The 27,538-nt window shown below is 38.7% G+C and overlaps 2 protein-coding genes across 5 annotated transcripts; one reads left to right on the forward strand and one right to left on the reverse strand.

The window, feature by feature from the left end:
• Window positions 1–1,662: 1,662 nt before the first annotated feature.
• On the reverse strand, window positions 1,663–18,021 carry ZBTB3 (zinc finger and BTB domain containing 3). Of its 4 annotated transcripts, XM_072421598.1 has the most exons (4): window positions 17,749–17,788; window positions 17,573–17,665; window positions 17,226–17,355; window positions 1,663–6,920 (listed from the first exon to the last, which is right to left on the reverse strand). In XM_072421598.1, the coding sequence occupies exon 4, from the start codon at window positions 6,916–6,918 to the stop codon at window positions 4,816–4,818; it is 2,103 nt and encodes a 700-aa protein (XP_072277699.1). In that variant the 5' UTR covers window positions 6,919–6,920; window positions 17,226–17,355; window positions 17,573–17,665; window positions 17,749–17,788; the 3' UTR covers window positions 1,663–4,815. The 4 variants fall into 4 exon arrangements, with proteins under 4 accessions (XP_072277699.1, XP_072277700.1, XP_072277701.1 ...); XM_072421599.1 differs by lacking the exons at window positions 17,573–17,665; window positions 17,749–17,788 and adding an exon at window positions 17,890–18,021; XM_072421600.1 differs by lacking the exon at window positions 17,573–17,665 and having other exon boundaries at window positions 17,749–17,873.
• Window positions 17,993–26,220, forward strand: POLR2G (RNA polymerase II subunit G). Its single transcript, XM_072421601.1, has 8 exons — window positions 17,993–18,160; window positions 19,347–19,456; window positions 20,436–20,595; window positions 22,335–22,385; window positions 22,961–23,026; window positions 23,700–23,771; window positions 25,544–25,577; window positions 25,930–26,220. Exons 1-8 carry the CDS (start codon window positions 18,149–18,151, stop codon window positions 25,941–25,943), a joined length of 519 nt encoding a protein of 172 aa, XP_072277702.1. The 5' UTR covers window positions 17,993–18,148; the 3' UTR covers window positions 25,944–26,220.
• Window positions 26,221–27,538: the final 1,318 nt, after the last annotated feature.

The following is a 27,538-nucleotide window of genomic DNA, read 5'->3' on the forward strand; positions in this document are numbered from 1 at the left end:
CTTACATATGGGGACAATTTCCTCTAAGATAGGTCCTATGAACCCCTTATTTCACTCTCCGGCCTTTCCCCCAGCAATGCATACAGAACAGTTCCTAACCAGGAACTCAGATGAGCATAGACACCTTCAGGACATATTGTCCAACAGGCAGCTTCCATCCCTCTCTTCTTTGAGTATCAGGGATTGTGCTTATTCAGCCCCTAAGTTTTAATACTGACAGCTTTCCTCCTCTATATCCATGTACAGAGAAACTCACATTTTCCACAGAAGTCTGACCGCCATAAGGACGATATTAAGGTCCCCTGACGACCCATCACATACTATCTCCCTATTATATGCTATCGTTTTTGTTGGACACCACATCTAACTCATTGATATACACTAGATATTGGAAATTGGATTTGGTTTCAATGATTTTTAAAAAAAAATTTTTGTAAACAACAAACAGATAAACTCTTCCAACGGAGATAAAAAAAAGGTAATAAACATGAAAAATGGTACATTCTACATATTTAGCTTTCACCGACTAATAGTTCCGTTGTTACATATACAAATAAACATGAATATGAACAAATCATTATAGTGCGTGGGAATCGGTTTTGGATACGCATGTCTCTGATTCTAAATAGGAACAGGCCTTTATCTTGACACACAAATTTGCATTACCAAATAAAGCGCAGGAAACTAAGTATAAGATACTTTCCAGGTGGTATAGGTGCCCTACAGATCTGCATTGTTTCTTTTCCTCTCCTTTCTTTTCCCAGCACATGTTGGTGATGGCAATCACATAGAGGTACTATGCTACACATATATTCCGCCTATCCTTCATTTTTAGGATACCATCATAAAAGTCTATAATAAACTGATGGGTTCAGATGTTTCTAACAACCCCAAGGTGGCGCTGTTATCCATGATCCCGGGGTCAGTCAAATCTGCCAAAAGGAGTGTGCTCCGCCATTTTTTAACAGCATTCAGAATAGTCATTCCCAGGTTCTGGAAGCAAACCAACATTCCTTCCATAAAGAATTGGTTTGTGGAACTTGAAAGGATTCAGCATATGGAACTGTTGGTAGACGAAGAGGAAGATCAATATGAAGAATATAAACCGATGTGGCCAGTTGGGAATTGGTTTAAAGAATCCCGCCAGTTCCAGACTTATCTGTCGTGATGTGACATATGCCCCCTGGCATTGATATAGCAAGTTATATTAAAACTAGGTACTCATCTTTTCTATTCAAAGGATTAGGTTGTCCACATATCGCCTGCATCATTTACCTACCTTTCCCCACACCACCACTCCTTTCCCTTTATAACCCCATAGGGCTTTGTACTCTGTTTGTCCTCCTGTCCCTCCCCCCCATTTAGTTTTGGTTTAATGACATCACTACATGAATGGCCTGTTGTAAACAATTTCCCTTCTGTTTTTTATACGACTTGGGTATATATTATTGTTTTGTTGGGACATACTCTGCAACCAGTTGTTTATTGTTCCTTATGGACATTACTTCTTTCCTTCCTTTAATATGCTTTGTACATCATATGTATGTTATATGCAGTTGTTATACGCATTCATGTTTATTTCACAATGTCTGCTGTTGTTTTCCTGTGTTATAAAACTCAATACAATAATTGAAACAAACAAAAAAAAAAACACAGCAAAAATAAATAATAAATATATTGATTTATAATACAGTACAGTGCACTGCATGACATTTCTGGAGGTGAACTGGGATGCCATTCACAAACCATGGCATGACAGTGCACCAACAAATAAAAAGAAAGAACATCCTTTAAGTTCAAACGTTTTGCATATCAGGACATAAATCACCTGACCTTTATTAGGTCTAAAAATTTGGTAAATACAGCCTCAGATGAACAAACATTACTTATTACATTGTGTCATTATCTGTTTTACAAACACTAAGTTTCAATGCACAGGCACTGTGTGGAAAATAAGTACACCTTTACTACTTCTATATAAATTAAGTAGCAGTCAGGTGCTATTAATCAATTGCACTTGACTGATTATCAGCATATGTGACCACCTCTATCAAAAGAAAAGTTTTGGAAGTTTGCTGGTCTGGAGCATGTATGTTGTTGTGCTATTATTCTGGGAAAGGTTATCTGGGCAATTTCCAAACAATATGAAGTCCATTATTCTATAATGAGTGGAAAACATCCAGGTTTCTAATATTCCTAGCTACATCCCAAATTCTAACAAACCTTAGTTGGCATGTTAAAGGGTAAAGTTCATGATAGAAAGACTGAACACAAAACATTTTATACCAGCTGTCAAGCATGGTGGTGGTAAAGGGTGACAATTTGGCATTGGTTTGCAGCCACAGGACCTGGGTACTTTGCAGTCATTGAGTTGGTCATGAACTTTTCTGTAGAACAAAACATTCTATGGTCAAATGTGAGGACATCTGTGCAAGAGCTAAATCTTGGCCAAAACTGGATCATGCAGCAGGACAATGATTTCAAGCACACCAGCAAATCTACATTAGAAAAAGTCTGGAAAAGGAAAGAATCAAGGTTTCTCATTGGACTAGAGAATGTTTAGACCTGAACTTGATCAAAATGCTGTAGCAGAATCTTAGAAGTGACAGAAAACAATTTCTTCCATTTTATTTTATAAAACAAATACCTAAAGTTACTGCCGCTAAAGGCGCTTCTATTGAATCGTAGGGTGTACTTAAGTTTCCTGACTGCTTTATGTCAGCACACGGGTTAATCCTTTTCCACTTCCACTTTCAGGATCTAACTAAATTCATACATCCAGTGTTCCTTATTTTTTCCTTCTCTCACAAGATCCTCTGTTGCATACAAAAAGTTTTGCAATATTTTAGAGACTTTGTTTTCTCCTTGCTAGCAGGGGTTCCATTATGTAATGGCTAGCACTCTGAACTCCAAATCCAGAGATCCAGATTCAGAAATCTGTGGGACCTTTTTTTTTGGTTTACCATCACTTTGTGATTCCTGAATCATACTGTGTGTTACTGTTCAAAACCTCACTGAAATCCAAAAGTTGCTCATAATGTAGTGCATTATCCATCATCATTGCTTAATACCATATGCTTCACTATTTAGGTTTTCCCAAAAACACAACTTACTCTAGAACTCCTTTATGTATAGGCCTTGGGTTCAATACACTGAAAGGTCAGGGTTCACATCTCTCATTGTTCACCGGTTACTGTTGGTCACTCAACACCTTAATTCATTAAATTCTTTATGGCAATTGCAGATAATTCCCCAGATAGCAAGGTCACTGGAAAGGGACCAATCTTGTGCTCTATTTTGCTCATATCAGACATATTCAGACCAGGGTCTAGATTGCACTGGGCTTGCCATCTCTGAAGGCAGTCCTTTTCATGGATGTCATTGCGGCTAGAAGATTTTTAGAGATTATCTTGGGTGTCTAAGTGCCTTCTACCACCTTTCTTTCTAGACAGGTTAGTTAGGCTGCCCATGCTTGGGCTAAGCTGGAACATCACTTTTCATCTAAATTGGGAGACTGTGCCCCCCACATTCTTCCAGTAGATGGTCAGCAGGCCAGAAAACTTTACATCAGCAGTACTATCCAGGATTACCTTAATACCTTTGCACCTACTGTATAGGTCAGTCAGAATTTTTTTTTCTTGGGGGGTACTAAAGAATAAGAAGGCCTTAGTGCCTCATGGATTGTCCAAACCATCTGCACAGGTAATCGGACAAATAGTTAGAAAATCCCTTTAGGGGTTACAGCTCGTTCATAGCATGTCCTGTTCCTGCACAGTGACTATTCAAGTGTCATTGGATACCTACTATAAGGCAGCAACCTAGTTTCCTGCTGACACATTATTGCATTGACAAGTCATTATTGCATTAAATTGGCAGCCTTAGCTGCTGTTAATTTTGGTCAAAAAAGGTCTGTCTACTGGTTTCCTTGTGAGCTTAAAGTAATTTTAAATTTTCCTCCTGGATGTACTAGTTATTTCCTATTGTGTGCTGACATGGAATAGTCAAGAGAATGGAAAATGTATTAGTAACTGTAATTTTCCTTTCCTGATAAGCTTCATGTCAGCACCTATATACACACCCTTAGGAGGGCTAGTTACGGAACACTAGTTGTAAAGACAGTTTTTTTTTTTTTTCTTTAAGGGGAAATTTATGAGTTTAGCTTGGGTGTATGTGTATTTTACTAATAACTTTCGCTGACCTGGAAAATGCATGCAAATGTCCATTTTGTACTTAAATTGCAGCGTATATATTTCATGTCAGTGGTGGCTAAGAAGTTGTTCTTTTCAGCCCTCCAGTAGAATCCTGTTGTGTACAATCCTGCCATCAAACCAGTTATTCAGTACCTACAGAGCTGAAATTTGAAATAGAATGAACTTTATAGAATTTACATAAAACACACTTATTCATTAAAAGACACTGTTTAATGACACATTGGTCATGGGATCTTGAGGAAGAACCACTGGTCCACCAGCACAAAGAGAATGTTGGGAGCAGCTTGTAGCAATAGTCTCATGTTTTTATCTCATGGGAGCACAAGATTAAAAGTAATAAAAAAGTCAATGATATGACTTGTCATTTCAGTATTTTTTTTAAGTGATGTTTTTCTTTATCATATTTAAGCACTGTGCTGAAGTTAAAAAATACACACACATACACACACATTAAGGTTGAATAAATTAACACAACTGTAACTCAAGGGAGGACTGCATTCTCATGTCATTCCGGAAACTCCCTGGAAATTCTGTCCCAAAAGATCATTGTCTTTGATGGCTATATTAAACTCCTTGTGCCTATAAAATATTAACCACCCAAGTTTTAAGGCACGTTTGGGGGTGTAGGCTCCATGTCCCCCTTCGGTTTCTTAGCGCCTGGTTCCAGCTGACTGTGCGCTTTGCGGATATGCCTGTACAAGTCCCCACTTTGTGTGTAGCTGCGCAAACAGTAACGACATTCATAGGGTCGTTCCCGCGTGTGCACTGTGGCATGCCGACGAAGAGTATAGGAACAAGAAAACGTTTTGCCACATGTCTTACAAGTGGGCACATCTTCAGGGAAAAGAGGAAAACCAGGGTGTCCTTCAAAATCCTGCAAGTACATGGCCTCTGGGTGCATAGACGGAGGCAAAAGACCTCCATAATTGGGGTGGTGGCCACCTGGCACTGCAATCATATGATAAGGCAAGTATCCAGATTCCTCCTCTCCTTCTTCCTCTTCTTCATACCCATGTCGTTTAAATGCTCCTACTGCTCTTTCGCATTCCTCATCAGATATTACAATGGCTTCTATCTTCACAGATACACCAGGAGCTGGTTGACCTTCACTCACAGTAGAACTACATGGACTAGAAGCAGCCGCCGTTTCCATTCCAGGTTGAGTAGTAGTTGTCACTGTCAATTCAGATTTAGTACATTCCCTTTCTTCTCTTTTCCCAACAGGAGACTCTGGGCTATGCAAAGCGTACCTGGATGTACCTGGGAGTGCCAAAGTATTGTTTACTAATTCTGAACTCTGCAGAAAGCATCGTAATGGACCAGCTGTGCTACCTGGTGGCTCCTGAACTTGCAAACTATATCTGCCTCGCGGTTGAGCGCTTTGAATACTGCCTGTTGGTTCTTGTAGGGAGCATCTGGAAGTGCCAGGCTGTGCTACAGTATTTACTGCTATTTCTGGACTCTGTAGGGAATATCTTTGAGTGCCCTGCACGACCATAACACTACCAGTGGCCTCCTGCAAAGAGAATCTAGAGCTTCCTGTTACAGATAATGTGGTACCAGCCTCTTCCTGTGGTTGCAAAGAGTACCTAGTGGTGGGTACTGTTTGGCTACTGGTGCCAGTGTTATCCTGTGCTTGGTGGGAATATCTTGAACCACTAAGATTATTCTGTGTGCTACCTGCAGGCTCTTGTCTCTTTGGTGAGTTTCTTGACAGAATGATCTGTCCGTTAGAACCTGCATCCTGACTTTGTGAAGAGAATCTCTGAGCAGGCGATGCAAGTGTACTTTCTACAGCCTCTTGCTGGGAACATCTTATGACTTCTGTATTTTGTTCATTCCCTGTTCTTTCTTCTGTCTCATATCTAGAGCTTCCAGCAGCCTCATGATTACTAGCTGTGGGGCCCTGACACTTCACACTGCCAGTAACAGCTTCAATACTCACTGTTCTTTCTTGCAATTCAAACCTGGAGCTCCCTGTTAAGCCTTGACCACCTTCACTCATGTTTTGTACTTCAAACCTAGAAACCCCTACTACTCTCTGCATAACCCCTGCAGTTTCAGGTCCCTGGTACTTTATACTGCCAGGTAATTTCTGTCCATTTCCTGTTGTCTCCCGCCTCTGATACCTACTGCTTCCGCCTATGTCCTGCAAGTGATAACTTATACTCACGGGAATTCTCTGCCCATCCCCTGCTATTTCTTGTCCTTGATATTGCATCATCATTTTAGCAGAATCTTGTCTGCTATCCTGAACCTCGTGGGTTACATCTTTAATATCATTTTCCACTCCAAGACCACCAGTTCCTCCTTCTTCTTCTCTGCGAGTGCTATCTGCCTCAGCAGGAGCTCGACCTTGAAGCCGTTTTTTGCACACCCTTACGACCTCATCCATGTGCAAATAACTTGCTGCTGCCAGAACATCTTCAGTGGGGGCTTCTTGAAAACTGAGCCTACCACAGTACATAAAGCTAAGGAGCAAGGCAAAGGCTGGAGCTGTGACAATCTGGCTGTTCAGTGTGAGTTCTCGTGTGTCTGGTCTCTCCCGGCATGACATATGAAAAAAGGGACTGCATGAGGCAAGAATGTTGCGATGTGCCAGAAAGCGTGCAGTGCCCACAGATATTTGGCAGTCACAAAGGAAACCCTGGGATTGCTGATCTCTAAGGCTGTGAAGAATACGGCGACTGTGGTCTGGGAAATCCATGGCTGCAACAAAGAAAAAACACATGTAAGAACACACGTTCCGAAATATGACAGATAATATGACCCGCCCCCCCCAACATCACATTTCGGATTATATGCAACCCCTAAGATTTTGCAAAATAGGTTACATATATACACAACAATTATTTTTATTAGTTGTTAAAGGAACTTTCATAATATTTACATGTGTTTGAAGTCCATTGATGTGTTTGAAGTCCATTGATATAGCTGGGTGGCTGGTGTTTATTCACTGTAGATGGTGTGTGCATTTTCTACAACCACTGCTTCCTGCTACTAGGAGATATATAGTAAGTACTTTCAAGGTTTTATGTTTGTATGATCCTTGTCTGTACCAACACCTCTATATGGATATTGTATGTTGAATAATTGCTTACATGAGGTCTATATATTTTGTTTAGATTTGTTCACTGTATCCAATTGTTCTCTGTCCTGAACAAGCAGCCTCAGTGCTGCGAAACACATCAAATGAAGTATACTCTTTCCTCCCTTCTGTAAAAAACAATATCTTGATGGAGAAGATTTTGAGGAGAAAGTAACTATGCATATGATGTTACATTGTTCTCTATTGATATGTGATATAATTTCTGAATTTTAATTGTTTGGATACATTTTTTGTTATAATAAAATTATTGATTTCAACTGTATAGCCCTTGAAAGCACCACTTTGGAATTCAAAAATCTAACTATACATAGGGTAAATACCGATGTGCGTTCATCTTTGTCATCACCAAATAGATCACACCTATAAAGTTGAATGACTGTTTGATCTCCTGGTTCCATATGTCTGCTAAACTGAGATAATTGCCTTTTAAGACACCCTGAATAAATAAATAGTGACACTCATGTCATGGGAGGGGTTTATCTCAATCAATCCTGCAATTTGATGTACCCTTTCTAACTTTAGAAACCTAATGCCTCAAATATCTCCATCATGTTTAATGACAAAGTGTCTGGCTATATGAAAGATTAAATTACAGGAGGATTAAATACGTGGGACGTCGTTACTACAGGACTTGGTATGGCAGGATGAAAAGACATCCTAATATAGAATAGCAAGTGGGTTTGCAATCTGAAGGAAGCGGTTATCAATTGAAGGTAAGTACTAAGAATTCTAGTTAAAATATGGAAGCTGTTTATACAAGTGAAGATATAATTTGGTTTTTATTTTGGCTAAAGGTTTATCAGAGACAAGTGTCCCACTTATCAGAGGCAGCACGCTGCAATGGCTTCTGCACCCGCCAGGGGAAAAACTCAATCCATACTGCATCTCAGAAATCGCTAATCCTTTATCATCATGGGGCCCAAGTCATAATCATCACAGAAAGGGGGAGCCGGTGGAAAAACAGCAGCAACTGGCAAGATCCCCAGCATCTTCTCATCCTCCGGACTGAGCAGCTGCAGCTTGAATTAGGAAACTCTGCCGAGCCACGAGTTCCAGCAGACCACACCGCAAAGCCGCGGGATCTGATGCCCAGGAAAACGGGCAGCAAGACTAGCCTTCGTGTTCTCCAGCACCCCAGTTACTGTGTCATTCACCTACCCCATCAATACAGCAGCCACCACTTCCCCCATTGTTAGTCCCTGCATCCCATCCATATTGGGGGAATATTCCAGCCCAGCAATATATCTCCCCCAGGAGAGGATGCATGGGACTGGAAGGCGCACCTCCGGGCTCTACCTACCAGACAGGATCTGGAGTTTAGTATTGGCCTATTAGAATCTAGTTGCAAGACAGAGTTCAAGGCTATGCAGCAATCCCTGCAACAAGTCACTTATACCACCACCGCCTTGCAGCATACGTGCTCTAAGCTTTTTAAGAAGGTATCTTCTCATGGGGAGATACTTACTCATGAAGCATAGAATATTGCTCTTTTCCTACTCCATGATGACACAGAGAATCATAATCACAGAAACAACATCCTGGATCTGTTCCCACTCCCGAACTCTCCACAGCAGATTATACAATCTTTGCCAAATACTAGCTATACCATCTGATGTTGACATAGAAATCGACTGGGCTCATGAAGCAAGTTCCATTGAGTATGCTGATACGCAGCTACAACTTTTGCCTGATCTGTCCAAGCATACACTTGATCTGCCTAGAACCCTTAAATCTCTACTCTCTGTGCTGCGCAAACGAAATATCCCATACAGATGGAGATTCCATTTTCATCTGATTGTTCACCAAGATGAAAAGAACTACATCTTTCGCGACCCCTCAGACCTACCACAGCTCCTATTGGATCTCAACCTTCCAGAATGGCCGACTGCAGCTTCCCCTGTGAATGGAGGCCCTACCAGTCACTCACCGTTCTAGATTGGCTACTTCCTTGTCTCCTACCATGGCATCCGACCGCCCGATGACCTCTTCCATGCCACTTCCAGTGCTCACTTCTGAAGATCCTTGAAGCAAGTTGGGTTTTCCATCTCTAAGCGCCGTCCCCGCTAGTCCTCAGGATATCGGTCTTCTTCATTGTTCCTCCCCTGCTTCATCCTCCACTGTGGAAATCTCTCAGATTTGTCAGCATGTCATCTGGCTCTACATTGGCTGCTTCTCATTGTCATTGATACCAAAACAAGTTATCTGAACCCTGCTCGCATTCCTATCTTCAGTGGGCATCCAAGTCTCGGATGATCTCGAGGCTCTTACCCCGTCCGATCCAGTGTTATCTCCCTGGAGGTCGATATATATAGTCTTCCACAAATGAGGTCCTCTAAGGTCATACTGCTATGCCTTCTTTTATGACTTTGCTTCAGTAGCTTTAGAATGCTGAATTATCCTTTTCATATGCTTATGTCATGTTCGCTGGGGCACCCATTTGTAGGATTTGATGCTACCGGGAGGTGGAAGGTATCTCCGCCTTAGTTTTAATGGGCTTTACAGATTTTTGTTCTTACACACTTTAATTGTATTCTCCCTAGTGGATTCCTGAGCCAGCATTGCTACATAAGTACTCAATATGCTAAGTAAGCTCCTTGACTGGGTACTATAGCATTCAGTACTGATTGGTTGTAAACTCATTAATTTGGAGCAAGGCTTTTCTGGTTTAGGCATCCATACGACAGTGTCATTTAAATCATGAGATAAGCTTGTTGTTGCCCTTTCCATCTCGTACAATTTGTTATTGCACTATTTCCCTAGATTGCATACTAGCCTGCCTTAGTTTAATTGGGCATTGCAGCATTTTGATTTATGTCTTCTTCAGTGTCAATATCTTCTTTATATGAGCACTATAATCTTCAGAAGTGATTTGTTGCAAACATTATCATATACAGAACAGCTCTGCTGGTTTAGGCATTTATATAGCAGTGCCAATAAAACTATAAGATAAGCTTGTGGATGCCTTATGTAGTTATGCACAATATGTTCTTGCATTATCTCCCTAGATTTTGTACTAATTTATCTTAGTTTAAATAGGCATTTCAGGCTCTAGTTCCTAAATCTTTTAAATGTATTCCTCTCAGTGGATTCTTGAGCCAGCATCGCTATAAAAGTATACAATATGAAAGGCAGGCCCCTTGAATAGGCATATTCACATTCAGAAGGGATTGGTTGCCAATATATTTTTGGTCAGTACAGCTCTGCTGGTTTAGGCATTTATATGGAATGTTCACTTTTATTATTAGATAAATAATAATTTGTGGTTGTTTGCTTTTTTGTAATTTTGTATAATAGGTTTTTGCATTATTCTTCTAGATTTTGTACTAGTAACATATGTTTTTCCCTGGGTGGGAATGCTCAAGTCCCGCCTTGAGTCGTTACCTTGCCTGCATAGGTAACCCGCCTAACTAGGCAGCTTTTCAAGGTTTTTACCTTCTCCTTAGTTTACTCATCGGCGGCTGGGATACTAGCCCATCCATTCGTCGAGAGCTTTGTCTTTGTGTGTGAACCCCCCCCATTCTTAGCCCTCCATACTACTTTCCTTCCCTCAACCCTAACCTCCACCTATGTTCAGTCCCACAAAAAAAGGAAATTCTTACTGTAAATTTGGTTCATCTGACCTTCCCATTTTCTTCTCAACGTAATCTCGCACTATAATAGCACAAATGTCCCAACAACCCCAATCCGCACTCAACGCCAAGGGGCTGAATATTCCTTCTAAATGCTCTCAAATCCTTTACGGCCAACACAAGGCCAGAGTATACATCCTTTTACTTCAAGAAACACACTTCCAAACTTAAAAAATACTGTCTCTGTATAACTGTTACTATACCTTCTGGTTTCATAGTACCAATCCATAAACTAAGTCGAAAGGAGAATCTATAGCCTTTCATAAATCTCTCCCAGCTCAGGTTCTTGATACCATGTTAGACCCACAAGGCAGATATGTGTTTGTGAAACTTACCACCTGGGGACAAACCTTTACAGTGGCCTCCCCTTATTTGCCTAATTAACAGCCTACAGTTGCCACCAAAAAGTACCTAGCAATATTGAAAGGATTTGCAGAGGGTATCCTTATAACGGGCGGAGACCTTAATTTTGCTCTCATGCCTAGGATTTATACCTCCTTTCGGAAAACTTCACACTCTAAACCTAATGCATTTTGATCTAAACTTCAGGAGCTTCAACTGATTGACACCTGGCGTACTCTAAACCCTATGACTAAAGATAACACTTTCTATTCTAATCCACATTGCGTATACTCACATCTAGATTACATCTTTGTTAACCATAGAGCTTTAGATTGGCACCCTATGGCATCTATTTACAGTTGTCCCTGGTCAGATCATTCCTCTGTCTCAGTAATGGACTTGGAAATGTAATGACTCCCTGTGCAAAGACACAGTCTGCGCCAACACCGTGAAAAATACATTCACTACGCCTCTGACCCTACATTGCTCCCTATACAATGAGAAGCCTTAAAAGCTGTTATCAGCCACATTCCAATTCAACAGGGTACATGCCTTAAAAAGATCAGATCTCAAGACATAGTAGATACCTCAAATAGAATTCGCTCCTTGGAGACTCTACATGAGCAAAATATGGCTCCAAACTTTTTTTTTGGCTCGGTAAGCAATTTTAAAGTCAATTATAATAAATCAAAATGGCTCAACGTCACCCTTCCCCAGACCCAAATCAACTTCAAAGGCATAAACACTACCTTTAGGGTATGTAATGAAACTCTTAAATATCTGGGGATTCATATTACAATAGCCTCTTCCAAATAATTTATGTATAATTATTCCCCCTTTATTAGTACAATTCAGTCAGACCTCCACAGATATAATTCTTTACCCTCAGCTCTGGTTTGCCAGAATTAACTTGATTATATTTATGAAAATATGATTATATTTTTTTATATATAATTTTATTAATTATATATTTTCCAAATGGTACCGATATACCTTCCAGCCTCATACCTACGAAAACTTTAGCAACACTTTTCATCATTTATATGGAGGGATAAATGGCCACGCATAGCCTTCCGTTCACTGAATAAACCTAAAGCTACGGGTGGAGCGGGTGTTCCTGACATATTCTCATACTATAGGGCTGCTATACTAATAGGAATCATGGATTGGTTACATAATAGGACAGGAAAAATTGTGTGGCTCTTGAGAATGCATTATTCCCCCTTGATTTAAGATCCCTGCCATGGATAGACACTGTACTGTTAAATACCAAACACCCTTTTCACGTTTGGGATAGTCTCCTTCGTTTGGGGAAAAATTCCTCTAAGATAGGTCCTATGACCTCCTTATTTGAGAATCTGGCCTTTCCCCCAGCAATGAATCCAGAATAGTTCCTGATCTGGAACTCTAATGAACAAAGACACCTTCGGGACATTTTGTCCAATAGGCAACTTCAACCCCTTTTTCTCATTGAGTGTCAGAGATTGTGGCAATATGGCCCCTTGGTTTCAATACCAACAGCTTTCCTCCTTCATATCTATATTCAGAGATACTCACTCTTTTCACAGAAGCCAAACTGCCATAGAAACGATATTAAGGTCCCCTAGCCTTCAGTCACATACTATTTCCCTATTAGTTGCTATTCTTTTGATGGATACTACGTCTAACTCGATATATAATAGATATTGGGAGTCAGATTTAAATATGCATATCTCTGATTCCGAATGGGAACTGGCTTTTATTTTGACACACAAACTTGAACTTCCCTGTGAAGCGCAGGAAACTAACTAGAAGATCCTCTACAGGTGGTATAGGTGTCCTATAGATCTGCATCGTTTCTCTTCCTACCACCCTGACACAATCACATATAGGTACTATGCTACATATATGGTGGGAATGCCGCCTATCCTTCTCTTCTAGGATACCATTATAGAAGTCTATAATAAACTGACGGGTTTAGATGTCCCTAACAACCCCAAAGTGGCGTTGTTATCCATGATTTCGGGCTCAGTAAATTTGGCTAAAAAAATGTGCTCCGCCGTTTTTTGACCGTATCCAGAGCAGGTATCCCCCGGTTCTGGAAACAGACCAGCTTTCCCTCCATAAAAGAACTTGTAAGGATTCAGCATATGGAAATGCTGGTAGCCGAAGATCATTATGACAAATATAAATCAATGTGGTCAGCATGGGACTGGATTAAGGAATCTCCTCAATTCCAGACCCTTTGGGGTTGATATAGCGAGTTATGTTAAACCTATGTAATTATACTTTCGATTCCAAGATTGGGTTGTCTTTATATCACTTGCATCATTTATTTTATCCTTCCTGTGCTCCCCTACTTTACCCCATACCCCTTGCTCTGCCCCCCCTTATAACCCGGTAGGGCTACGTTTTTTTTTTTTCCGTCTGCTTGTCCCTTTTTTTATGGTTTGGGTATTCATTATTGTTCTGCCGAACATAACCTGTAACCATTTTTCTATTGCCCGTCATGGACATTACCTATGTTTTCCTTCCTCCTTCAATATGTTGGGTACATCAAATGGATGTTATGTTCATTTTTTATATGCATTTACATTTGTTTGTTAATGTTTACAGTTGTATTTCTGTTTTGTTTTTGATTGAAACAAAAATGTCAAATACTGGCAAAAGTTGTATTTTTGGAAACTGAAAGCGGTCCTAGACAATTTTTGGATCAATATTTACACAAGCAAGCAGTAAAATGGTGATGTCACAATGGGGTCAGGGAAATTCTTTGCTTTAAAAATGTATCTAGTGCCTGAAAAACACCTCAACTCTCATATGGAGAGGTGACTGGCTATTTACAGGATATATTTGGACTCAATATTAGCAGATACATACTAGAAATTTGAACAAGTCTGACAGCCCTGGATTTATTTTACTTATCTTGGCATTTTTGATCATGTTATACTTATAAATTGATGCCCTGGACTTTTTGATTGGACTATTGTGATGGTTAATATAGAATGACAGTTCCAGATGGACAGGACCATGACCAGCCACACACCTTGTTTCACCTTTCCTACATAGTAACAGTAAGTGAGGTTAAAAAAAAAAAAAGTCAAAGGTTCCTCAAGTTCAGAGGAAGGCAAAAAAAAACCCTGGTACAATTTGCTCCAACAGGGGAAAAATATTCTTCCTGATTCCATGAGGCAACGATGTTCCCTGTAACAACAACAGTCTATTATCTTTACGTTAGAGCTTTAGTACCCAGTTTAAACTTCTTTTCCTCCAAACAAAGAGTGCCCCCTTGTTCTTTGTAACAATCCTAAAGTTAATAGTTAGGAAGAGACTTCTCTATATGGACCATTTATATATTTATAAAGGTTGATCATATCCCACCCTATACATCTCTTCTCAAGGAAGAACAGATTCATATCAGCTAATCTCTCCTCAAAGCTGAGCTCCTCCATTCCTTTTATTAGTTTAGTTGCTCTTCTCTGAACTCTCTCCAATTCCACAATATCTTTTTTGTGAACGGGTGCCCAAATGCTTTGTACAGGGGCAGGATTTTGTCTCGAGTAGTGCAATCTATTCCTCTTTTAACACAGGAAAGTACTTTGCCAGCTTAGATATTGCAGCTTGGCATTACATGCTATTATTAAGTCTATGATCTACCAAAACCCCCAGATCTTTTTCTATTTCTGACTCCCCCAAATGTATTACCCCCTAGACAGTAAGAAGCATGCATGTTGTTAGCCCCCAAGTGCATAACTTTACATTTCCCAATAATAAATGTCATTTTCCACTTGGTTGCCCAATCAAACAGTACATCCAGGTCTGCTTGTAGTCTATAGACATCCTGTATGGACTTAATTCCATCATTATCATTTATAAAGATGTTAAATCGTAAAGGTTCCAACACTGAACCCTGGGGTACACCAATAATAACCTTGGACAATGGTATTTACACTCCCTCTCTTTACACACCCTCCTGTTTTCATGTGGTAGGTAATAGTATTTTGCCTGATAACTCCATCACAGTGCTAAAAAGTTTCGGTTTTCTCAAGGATACCCTCCTTGGATGGATGGTCCTCCTTTCTGAGTCACTGAAAAGATCTTATGTTGCACCTGTAAGAAAGTATACCTTTGTGCTTTTCCAGTTGCTACAGTTTACTTTTTTTTTTTAAATTTTTGTTTGCCAAGCACTGTTATGGGGTCACCATGATTGTTGTTGCTTGTCTAAAGTTCTAAGCTTTTGTATTGTCCTGTTGTTGTTATGTTAAAACTTTATTAAAATATTTATACAAAAAGAAATGTCTAGAGCTGCATACTGGTAGCTCGGTACTAGCCACAACTGTTGGCTGTACTGTATTCAGCCAACACCTGCACAGGAACAGGAAGTTTTGGGGGCATGGGCACACCACTACCGTTGGTGGTAGAACAAGCAGCATGGGCATTAGTTTGGACTAAAGTTACAGAAACCACCTTAACTTACCAATCCTAGTGGGTGACTACTACTAGTAAGTAACTATCCAAATACATTTTCTAACTATACTGTAACAGCTATCTGAAAAAAAAAATAAAAGGAAAAAGTATGCATTACTTTGCTTACAGTTTTACAGTGTACTAGATCATAACCCTGGTATCCTGATGCAAAGCATATGACCAGATTCTTGCCAATATGTAGCCCTAATATTAGAGTGTACATATAGACAAAAAAAGGTTTTGTATATGGTAGGGAAGTGTTAAAAATGCCCCGTGGGTTTATTTTCTGCTGTATTTCATTGAAGAACTTTCCATTTCAATATTTTCCTGAACATAAAACAGATAGACAAAGAAAATAACAACAAAAGAGGAAAGTCCCCATAGACATGTAAGTAGAACAGGTATGCTAATTTAAAGGTTTACCGTCACCTTTTATTTTGGATACAGTGGTAACATTTTAAATTTCAAATCTCTTTTTTTTCTAGGCCAATGTAAACCAGGAAATAAACAAAAAAATTGTAAACCTGAGGGGCTCCAAGCACTAAAAAAGGGGTTGAGCTCCATTCTGAATACTAAAACCACATGTACATCAGGACTGGCATGTGAAGCAATCACCATGGTATGAGTCTGAGCTGGTAATAAATGAGCCACCAAAACAGAACACAGACCTTCTGGCTGGCATAGTATAGATGTCAGCGCTAAAAAGAAAAAAAAAAAAAACCCTGATCTGATCCCAAATGATAATTTTATTTAGCTACCGTTGTGTATCTTCGTTCTGCCACCAGGTAGAGACACAATCCAGTGTGCAACTGTTCAGGTAGAATTTTTACCTATAATCTAGTGCAGGGGTGTCAAACTCTGGCCCACAGTGTCCTTTTTTGGCCCCCAAAGGAATTCTAAATATAACCTGCAGCTGGCCCAACTGAATTGAAATAGCGCCGCTACTACAATTCCCGGCATCACTCGTGTCCATAGACCAGTGGGCTCTCTGCCTATGCGTGGCCTCAATATATAGACACAAGTAATGCAGGGAATTGTAGTGGCGGTGCTATTTCAATGAAGAGGGAGTTCCAGCGGTGGGCCACTCATTTAGCCTGCCTCAATGTTTTCCATACATTTCAAGGTTGGCCCACGACTTTGTCTAAGCTTTTCATTTTGTCCCACTGTGTATTGAGTTTGACACCCCTGATCTAGTGTAACTGGAAAAACCATGCAGATTACTACAACAGGCAATCAGTAGGCTGTATTATACACTCAGGGATTTGTTCCTAGAATTGTGATATATTGGAGCTGACAGTGTGCCACTAAAACAGAACAGTCACTATTAACGTGAATTGTATACTTCCTGCTTTTATCATACAAATACAAACAGTGTAGTATTGGTGGTGGAACGATGCACTGTGCCAAACACATAGCCATTGTGCTCCTTTAGCTAAATACTACACCTATGATAATAAAAACAGCACTAGTGCTGCCACCAGAGCTTACCTTCACAGTATGCTGTGTGTGCAGGCAGGCGTAGACTGGAAACACGGTCACATTAGAAAAGCTTCACTCCAAGTTGTCACATTCTGTTCCCTACCATGTCCAGCTGAGCCGTGGAGATCAGAAGCATGTTCTGTGGCAATAGGAATGGACATATACTTAAAAAATACAATGCACATGAGATTTTCAATCACAAAAGATAAACACAGCATACAGTGAGTTTTTTTTACTACCTAGCCGTGATAGGGAAATGTCTTCCTTTTGTAATCTACATAAGAGAACAATCAGGCCTGAGCTGAGATCTGATGAGTAAGTATAAAATATATGAATATAGAAGAATGATCACTAACCTAACCACCAAATACTGGAACCAGTCCCCTCAGCTATACATATTAAGCGACTATTCTAGGTAGACACCATCTTCACCAGGGCTGTGCCTTTACCTAGGCATACAATACAGGTGACATTATTAGTAATAATACGGTATAGCAATGGGAGTCACATGATCCTCCCCTCGGTCGCTCACCTGCACAAAGCAATTCATGCTAAACCCGCCTCTCCTATACACCGATTGGAGCCTGTATGACCTGTCCCCTCAACGCTGGTTGGTCAGCATTAAAAACGATGGACACCAGTGTCAGCCAATCAAGAACATCTAGCGTATTACCTTTTTTAAGAGACCACGTTTGTTGTTTTAAAGTTGTTCGGTATCATTTGATATTTGCTATCCGCCTTAACCGTTTAGGATAGCTGTAATACACAGAGCTTCCACTGCGGCCAAACACCGCCTTCCATATCGTCACTTCCTTACCATATGACGACAACATCGGAGACCCCGCCCTTACTTGAACAACTTTATTATTCGGCGTACAGGGTTAACAGGAGTGTTAAATTGACGGGGGTCGTGCGAGGAGGAAGCTGCAGCTATGTTCTACCATGTGAGTATAAAATTGTGATATGTGGTGTTTATATATTTATGTATTTGTATTAGAATGCCTTTACCTGGCAGGGGTGTACAGTCACCGTCTGCTCTCTCCTGTGTGCTTTGTTCGGAGTCCTTGGTTGATGTAGGCAGTCTCCATGTGTCACTAAGAAACTTATTCCTGAAGGTTTACATTGGTAATTTTCAGTTCAGATTCAGTTAATGCATGTCACTTGTATTGTACTTTGTGCGTATTTTATGATTCGTTGTAAAGGTAAGAGAAAACAAAATGTACATCACTCTCTGCCCACCAAAATGGAGGGGCAACAAAAACAACGAACAAAGACAATGTAAGCACCCTCAGCAACCACTGATGTCTTCCCACATCCACAATCATTCTGGCAGTTTAGGATTTTATTTGAAAGAATAAATAAAAGCGTTTGTAGTAAATGATTCCTGATCCTGACTTATGTATGGTGCACAGCTAAAATGTGCAGTATGTAGAGCTGGGTAGTGTGACTATAGATGCCAGGCAACATGGTGACCTGTTGTGAATTTATTTAATGATATGATGATGCTATTGTAGCAGTACAGGGCCAGGGGATCACCAACCTAACATTTGTAGGTGCCAAATGTGTCTGTAGTGTCTGCATTACTTTGCTTGCTCTAAAGGTATTTTATCATATGTACTTTACAATACCTTATTTTTTTGTATACATTTGGAAAATAATCTTCTGTGGATCTCCATGAATGTATGTGGATTGCATTTCTAGTGGGCTGCAGGCCCTAAAAGTTTTGTCTTTGGATACAGATACTTTGGTAAAAGTACATTGGTATATAATGTCCATGGATGAGAGTGTTTAATATTTGTGAAAGCATGCCTAAATCTAGCCCTAGACTACATTGTTATTGTCCAATGTCCTTTAGATCTTCTAACAACTATGGGCCATAAGGTCATGTCTTATTGTATTAAAACTGAATGGATTACTTGTGACTTTTATATTACATTGTTTTGTTAAGTATTAAAAAGGTGTAGGCACATATGTTGGATTGCATTGTTTCCTTTTTATTTTCATTCACATGGGTATAGAGGGTGGAAATGTGCATATAAAAGTAATTATTTTTTCTGGAATATATTGCTTTGTAGACATTTGTGGTAGAAATGTTTTTTAGGTAATATAACTCATCTATTCTTGTGACAGATCTCCCTGGAACATGAGATTCTCTTGCACCCCAGATATTTTGGGCCAAACCTTCTCAACACTGTCAAGCAGAAATTGTTCACTGAGGTGGAGGGGACATGCACTGGCAAGTAAGTATTTTGAAATTGGATGTTGCCAGATGTATCTGACATCTTTTGATTTTCCCCCAGAAATTATGTAGATCATGGACCATTCAGATGCAGCCAGGAGCTGCAAGTTCAGCTTGTTGCTGTACATATCAGGAGCTCCTTACTTCTTTAAAAACTAGCAGTGTTTATGTGAGGAATAAAGAAAAATTCAAAACGGCCATTTCAGTAGTTGGACATTAGGTGCAACATTTCAAAGATTCTCTATAACAGCACATCTTCATTTTTATGTTAAGTTTAATTTTCAATCTTCAGCCAAAGTCAGTAAGCAAATTTCACTTAAAGGCAAGCTTTCCAAGACTGTGGAAGTATTGTTTTCCTTTATATGTTACACCAGAGGTAGGCAAACGCCGGCTTTTTGGCTTGATACTGACAAGCCAGTATTCCAGTCCGGCCTAACGCCCTCCCTAGTTATTTATTGTTGGATGCGGCCTAATTGAACTGTCGCGTTAACGCGATTTTCCGCGATATCATCGAGTTCCCACACAGTAACCCCAACTACTAAGCCTAAAGAGCAGAAGCAACACGCAGCTACCAGTCTCCGGAAGGTTGACCTTAAACGCCATGTCTTCAACCCTTTATGGACTGACAAATTATTTTTCATCCAACGCGGCAACAAAGCCCTGTGTTTAGTGTGCAATAACACTTTCAAGCGGTCAAATCTCAAGGGGCATTTTTATATGCCAAGCACACGTACAGAGACTACACCAGTCACGGTTTGAAGAAGAAAACTTTCCTTGGACACCTTGTTTCTTCCTCCTGAAATGGCCCAGTAGTCCAAAAAGTTTGCTGACCCCTGTGTTACGCAATTTTCTTTTTGTCCAGCAGGAATTTTGTTTGAGGGTATTTTCAGGTTATCATTTTTTTAAAGATTCTTAGAATCCTTGATCTGTATCAACAAAGCACATGCATATTTTAAACACTTTTTTGCCTTTCTTTTCAGGTACGGTTTTGTGATCGCTGTAACCACGATTGATAACATCGGCGCAGGGGTGATCCAACCTGGTAGAGGTTTTGTTCTTTATCCTGTCAAGTACAAGGCTATTGTCTTCCGGCCTTTCAAGGGAGAGGTAGTGGATGCTGTAGTTACTCAAGTCAACAAGGTGAGATTTCTTTTAGTATGAATATAAAACAGGAAAATAAATATATGTATAGTACTATGTAATACTATATATATATATATATATATATATATATATATATATATATATATATATATATATATATTAGTGCTTACCAAAATAGTGATAAAACAGTTCAGTTCAGTTGCAATTTTTTTTGCAATTGATATATTGTATGTCTATAAGAGTGACACTCTGTGTTTTTTCCAAACTCCAGCTTACTCATTAGACAGTGAACATCACCACACTGGTGAAGTCTTCCTTGTCCTCTCCTCTACTTACTTTCCCAAAAATTACCTAGGTGGTACCTCGGTTTACGACAGTATCTTGTTACACAATTTCTGGGTTACGAAAAAAAAAGGATGAAATTTTGTTTTTGAAACCGAAAGGAGCTTCCAGATACACAATGTTACAACATTGTAACATTACACCAATGTAACGCCTTGCCTTGGCTCGGCTCGTCTCGGCTTCTCTTGTCTCGTGTCACTCATGCTACCAGTTTCAGTAAGCTAGTAAACATCTCTGACTGCGCCTCGAGAGATTGCTGTGCTTTATTGCGACTGTTTTTTTGCTAAATTTTTTGTGTTTGCTGGTATAATATTTGCCAAAAAGATTTTTCTTGATTTCTCTATGTAACATTATTTTCTACATGTTAAGTAGTACAGTAATTAAAATAAATGTACATTTATTTCTATTTCTATGGGAACAGGTTATTTCTATTTCTTATGGGAAAGTTTGATTCCAGTTACAAAATTTCGGATTAAGAAATGTTTTTTGGAACCAATGAATTCCTTAAACGGAGATACCACTGTACTTTCTATAAATGTTCTAAATGCCTCCTATTTCAGCTTCTAGTGTCTGAAACATGAGAAATACAGATTTATGGAATGCAGTACTCCATTATAAGCGAACAGTACTGATATTCCCAAACTCAGCCATATTTCTGCTTCGCAGCAGGATTATGTAGTCAGTTTTACATTGTTTTTTTTTTTTTTTTTTTTAACTTTTACTATTAGTATTTTAAATTATGATGTTTAAGGAAAACAAAACTAGGTTAAATAATTTTGGTTTGGAGTTGTATTCTTGTTTAAGCTGAATTTTATGTTTTTCCTTTAATTTTATTAAAAGTAATTTTTTTTTTTTTTTTTTGTTTTACATTGTTTTTTTTTTTTTTTTTTTTAACTTTTACTATTAGTATTTTAAATTATGATGTTTAAGGAAAACAAAACTAGGTTAAATAATTTTGGTTTGGAGTTCGAAATCGGTATTCTCCCAGTTTTTTACTTGCTGTAACAAACACACAGAGAGTTTTAAGGCATGCTATTAAATGCAGCGTGTGTGGAAATCAGTATTCTGATTATTTTCTACAGATTGCTAACACTGCATTCCACTTGTTTTGTCTTAACTGTATAATGCAAGCCTGGGGCGTCTATATATGTGTGTAAATGGGTGGAGTTTGTTGACTGTGCTACAATTAATGACTCTTCCTATAGTGGATTTCTCTATGTTTGAAAGAATTTAAAGCTAATTGTTTTTAAACATGTGTTATGTTTTAATATGTTTTGCTGGACAGAGGTATACATTAGCATTGCATTGTTACCAACACTGGGGAAAAAAAACATTTCTGCAGTCTCTGGGAGACATGACTCTTCTGCTTTTGCCACAGAATTAGTCCTGGATAGCTGTGGTTTGTAACTCACTTTTTTTTGTCCTTTTAACAGGTTGGATTATTCACAGAAATTGGACCTATGTCATGCTTCATTTCCAGACATGTAAGTTATTTGAACATTTTATTTCTTGGCATTTATTTATTAAAGCATGGTTCAGTGGCAGCAGAGCAGCAGTTGGTATGCCATGACACATGAACAATAAGTTCGTGTTGTATGGGTTAGTGCACGTCTTTGCTGTTTGCATTGTTTTGATATTTAAAATGGATCCTAAAAAACAACTATATTTTACTGCAGTTATCCCTAAATTCCCCACCACCACCACCACCACCACCACCTTGGTGCAACCTGTCCGGTAAAATTCTTACCTTCTTTCCTGCACATGGTATACGATACTGGGCAGGGTTGCAGATCTCGAGAAAGAGAAGAAAGAAGTATTTGATCAGAGGGACAGTCAAATGTGTTTTATGTAAGCTGCAGAACCCAACTATAGTAAAATAACACTAGCTATAAAATCTCAACTCTATTCATAGTTGTTAAATAACTAGTTAATATAATATTTTTTTTTCTATTTAAGAAAGTGATGCATTTTACCCCTCCCCAGACTGTTGAGAAAACATTGGTGGAGTTGCACCTAAATCCTGCATATGGAATCTAACTGATCTTGTTCTTTGTTTCAGTCCATTCCATCTGAAATGGAGTTTGACCCAAATTCTAATCCACCGTGTTATAAAACTGTAGATGAGGTAAGTGATATTTCTGTTTCTTGTTGACTAATGAGTAAAGTCATCATACAAAACATTTGGGTAAAACATGCAGTATTGCTACTACATACAAATAAATAAAAATGTGTAGTACTAACTATATTTAGAGCCCAATCAAACCTTTTTGAAAAGTGTCTATTTAAAAATTTTTTGAGAAGCAAAAATGTCTTACTTATGTTTTTCCTTTCAAATTCAGCAGCAGTAAAATGGCTTATTTTTACCAGCAGACTGCAGATATCGACCACTGCTCTGTGTGGAAGCAGTGGTCTCTCTGCAACAGTCAGACATGCTTAGTCACAACTACACACAACATAAATGCCTATTCTTCTGAGCATGTAAACTATGGACTTGCTGATTATTAGTTTAAAACATTTTTTTTTCTTCTGTAACTTTTATATGTTTCAGTTTATGGAGCATGTAGGGATTAGATAATTGGGGTCAAATAGAAGTTAATCAGGGGTTAACTAGAAAAACTTTCCAGGGTTCCAAGGCTGCCCCATCTTCTGCAAAATATGCTTGTCAAAATGTGTACTTATTATTTTAGAAATCTAGATTTCTTTAAATGAGTTGTGCTTTGTTTTGTCAAAATTAATAACGCTGTGATTGATATCAGTATATTAATGTCTCTAAATCAATGTACTAATGTCTCTGGCAGGATGTGGTTATACAACAAGATGATGAAATTCGTCTAAAGATTGTGGGAACCAGAGTGGATAAGAATGATATTGTAAGTAAAACCTTGATTTTTAGCAAGTTTTCATAGGCTAAAAACCAGTTTGTAGGCTAATAAGATCATATAAGAAGAAAAATATGTATGTTGTTCATTATTCAGATGTCCTGGCCAAGAGCTTTGTCATCTCTGCAGAGTAATGGTGTCAGGGTTTGAGGTGAAGGGGACCTAATAAAAAACCATCTGGAAGCTGTTATGCTGATTTGCTTTCAAAAGTGCTGGTTTCAGGGCTGTCATTCTGATCCTTTTACTACTTTGGTACTGACCAGGACAGATATGAAAAATGGAAATTCAGGCTTCATGCTTGTTCTAAGTCAGGGCTGTCAAACTCAAAAACACAGAGGGCTGAAATCAGAAACCTAGACCAAGTCAGGGGCAAAACCTGAAATCCACTGAAAAAATTGAAGTTTCTCCTCACTGGATAAAAAACCCTCCCACACAGAAACAAAGAGGTCCCGCTCAAGCCCACAACAGAAAAAGAGACCTAAGAATTCTTTTTAAATTTCAAAGTCAAAAACTTTTTTTCAAATCAAAATGATCTACTAACCATAAACATGCTAAACCTATATTTATTTATATACCGAGTATGACACAGAAGTGACTGAAGCTATTGAGACATTAATAGCTTGCTGCAAGAGAAAAATAATTCCAAACCAGCACTGCTCACATCAGACTGCCCTCTCTGCCTCCCTCCTCACTCTCCACTGTTACAGGAGCCTTCTCACACAGAAAGACATCCTCAGCATCCCTGTAGACATGCAGCCGGGCTTTTGCCTTTGCCTTGCTTTTTTGCTTGCTTGCTGTCACATAGACACGAGTGATGCCGAGACTACAATTCACGGCATTACTTGCGTCTATGAAACAGAACAGGAGCCACGCAGTGGGCTGCATTTAGCTATAGTAGGTAGTAGCAGGCGGGCCAGATGCAAGTCGCCTTCAAAATTTCCCGGGGGGGGGGGCAAAAAAAAGAGGACCATGCAGGCCAGAGTTTAACACCCCTGTTCTAAGTAAATCAAGCATTAGGTTGTGAAGTCAGGATTAATCTTCAAAGTCAGCAGTGACTGCTTTCATTTTTCTGTTATAAGAAATTGGCTAAAAAAAACAAAACAAAAAATAAACAGAATCCTTTATCTTTATCAGTGCATGGAATGTACAGGGCATTCTGCTGTTTGCTTGTGAATACACCAAGGCAACATGCAACAATGGTTACGTCAGAAGCACTCTGTTAGACTTTGCTGGATTTTAATAAAAACCATACTACATTTTGCTTTGGTAGGCTTCAGGGTAAAATGCAGTCACATTCTCATGTGTGAAAGCTCTAGATTTTGTTTGAGGGTAGGGTTGTATTAGGGATTGTACAAAATGGGTTACACACTTTAGGGCCATGGTGGAATATAGAATACTTTGACCTATAAAGGCTACCATTTCTGCTCCCGCTTTTCAAGTTACTTGGCAAAATTACAAACAATTCTTCACACATACACACATTTGCCAAACCATCAATGTAGCAAGCATTCTATGTAAAGAGAATACATGTAAAACCACTTTTTTTCTTCCACCTATTTTCACTTGTTGGCCATCAAATACAATATACAGGTTGACAATCAACAATCTGGCCATCGATAATCATTTCTTTCAGTTTTTTTGTATTGTATTTTGGATTGCATTTTCAATACAGGGACTGTAGTACACTGTTTGGCCACCTGTATAACATTTATGAGCTGGGAATCTAACATTTTAACTTTTTTTTTTTTTTTTTGTCTTTTCAGTTTGCAATTGGCTCCCTAATGGACGATTATCTGGGTAAGTGTCTGATGTGCTGCATTTAATTACGCTTTTTAATCATATTTAAATGTTAATAAAGCAGATGTTTACTCCAAACAAAGTAGATTTTTTTTTTTTATTAGATCACTATAATTGTCTAGCATTATATTATTTACATTATTTAGCACTTTATTAATACAAACATTTATCGGTTGTCATGTATGCAGAAAAATACTGCAATATTTTAAATCACATCTATTCTCCACTTTGATAAACAGGCCCATTAATGTTTTGGGATCCAAAAATATTTTGAAATTTTTAGAATACTGCATGTTCTCTTTAAACTTGATGATCAATAAACATTGACTGTTTCTTCGTTTGCCTTTTGCAGGTCTGGTGAGCTGATGTGGTCCACTTGCTGTCAGATGAAGCTCTTTAATGCCCCTTGTATTATAGTAAATGTGTATGTTCTGCCCCACCAGTTGATGAGACTCACTTCAGTAACCTGTAACATATTTATTTGCTGTAACAATTCATGTTTTCAGCAAAAACTTCACAATAAAAACTGAAAGAATTGTTAGGGTAAAAACATTTATTTTTTTCAGTGGTAAATGGTAAACGGGAAATTCATTTTTTTTTCTCAGAATGTTATTTTATTAAAGAATATTTACAAAAAAACAAATGTATATGTCTTAATTATGTGTGCTATGCTATATTTAATGTTGGCTTTCTTTCCACCTTTGGAAGCCCATTGTGGTTTATTTTTTTCCCCCATTTCTTTATTCATAAATATTACCACCTCCCGCTTACAGTATAATTGTCTCCACTAGTAGACCTACCCAGGAGCTAGAGTCTTCTTATTCCCCTACTAAAACTGTTGCATTTTTCGTGGCAGAATTATCTGACCTTTTTTAGTGAAAATCCTTCAGCTGTCTTGGAGCTATTCATAAACCATTTAGATTAAGCATAGATTGCTATGATAAGGGTAATCGGATTTAAGGTGATTCTTTTTATTTCTTTTTCTCTGTAATGCGGTAACTCTTAATGAGATATTTTGATTTGTACATAAAAAGTTATATATATTCTGATCCTTGAACTTTTGAACTTGTAAAAAAAATGTACCTTACACAGAAACTTTAAAAGCTAGCCTGTCCCCCTCACTTCCTAAAGCTCTTGTTTTGCATTTTCATTGACTGTCTTCCATAATAAGTATGTCCGAAAAGAACATCCAAGCTTTGCAGATTGGTGTCTGCAGTTTTGAGGCCCCAGAAATATGTTTCTCGCTGTCAATTGCAGTTGTAGAAGAGAGCACATAACATCTTATTGAGCACAAAACAGATCTTATTGTGTACGGTCTATGATAATGTTTTTCTACTGTACTGTATAGCGTTCTGCTTAAACATACTGTAGTGGTATCCCAGTAGAGACAATGAGACAATATAGTGCAGGGTTAGCGTGGGTAAATGCTTCCATTGATTTTAGTGGGGAGTTTTCCCGTGTTTAAAAGCACTTAAAATGTAAATGCATTTAAAATGTGGGAAAACACGGCATAGACGTTTTCCAGCGACTTAAAGGCAAGCTTTAAAATGCTAATAAAAGTGCATAAAAAAGCAGTAGGAACGTTTAGATGCGTTTTTTAAAAACGTCCGTGTAGACCCAGCCTTAGAATGAAATATACCTGCACACTTTGGGTATAAGTATTTATAATAAACAATTTGCATTGGTATTCATTCAATGAAGTTACTCCTTTTGTTGTTCTGCACAAACTGAGATACACATACATGAATGTAACCTAGTGATTAGCAAGTGTCTTACTTGACATGGGTGATTTCACAAATGCATTAGTATAAAAGGTGTCATTTTTCACTTCCTTTATTACCTGGTGCCAAATTTTGTTTACAATGTTGGGAATTACATACTGTACATTTAAACTAGAGGAAAACCTAAAGCAAAAGTCCCACTTGGCAGAAGAGATTTTTAAGCCTCTTTTACCTACCGGT

The sequence above is a fragment of the Pyxicephalus adspersus genome, chromosome 9, assembly GCF_032062135.1.
Source record: "Pyxicephalus adspersus chromosome 9, UCB_Pads_2.0, whole genome shotgun sequence".
In the NCBI taxonomy this organism is placed as follows: domain Eukaryota; kingdom Metazoa; phylum Chordata; class Amphibia; order Anura; family Pyxicephalidae; genus Pyxicephalus; species Pyxicephalus adspersus.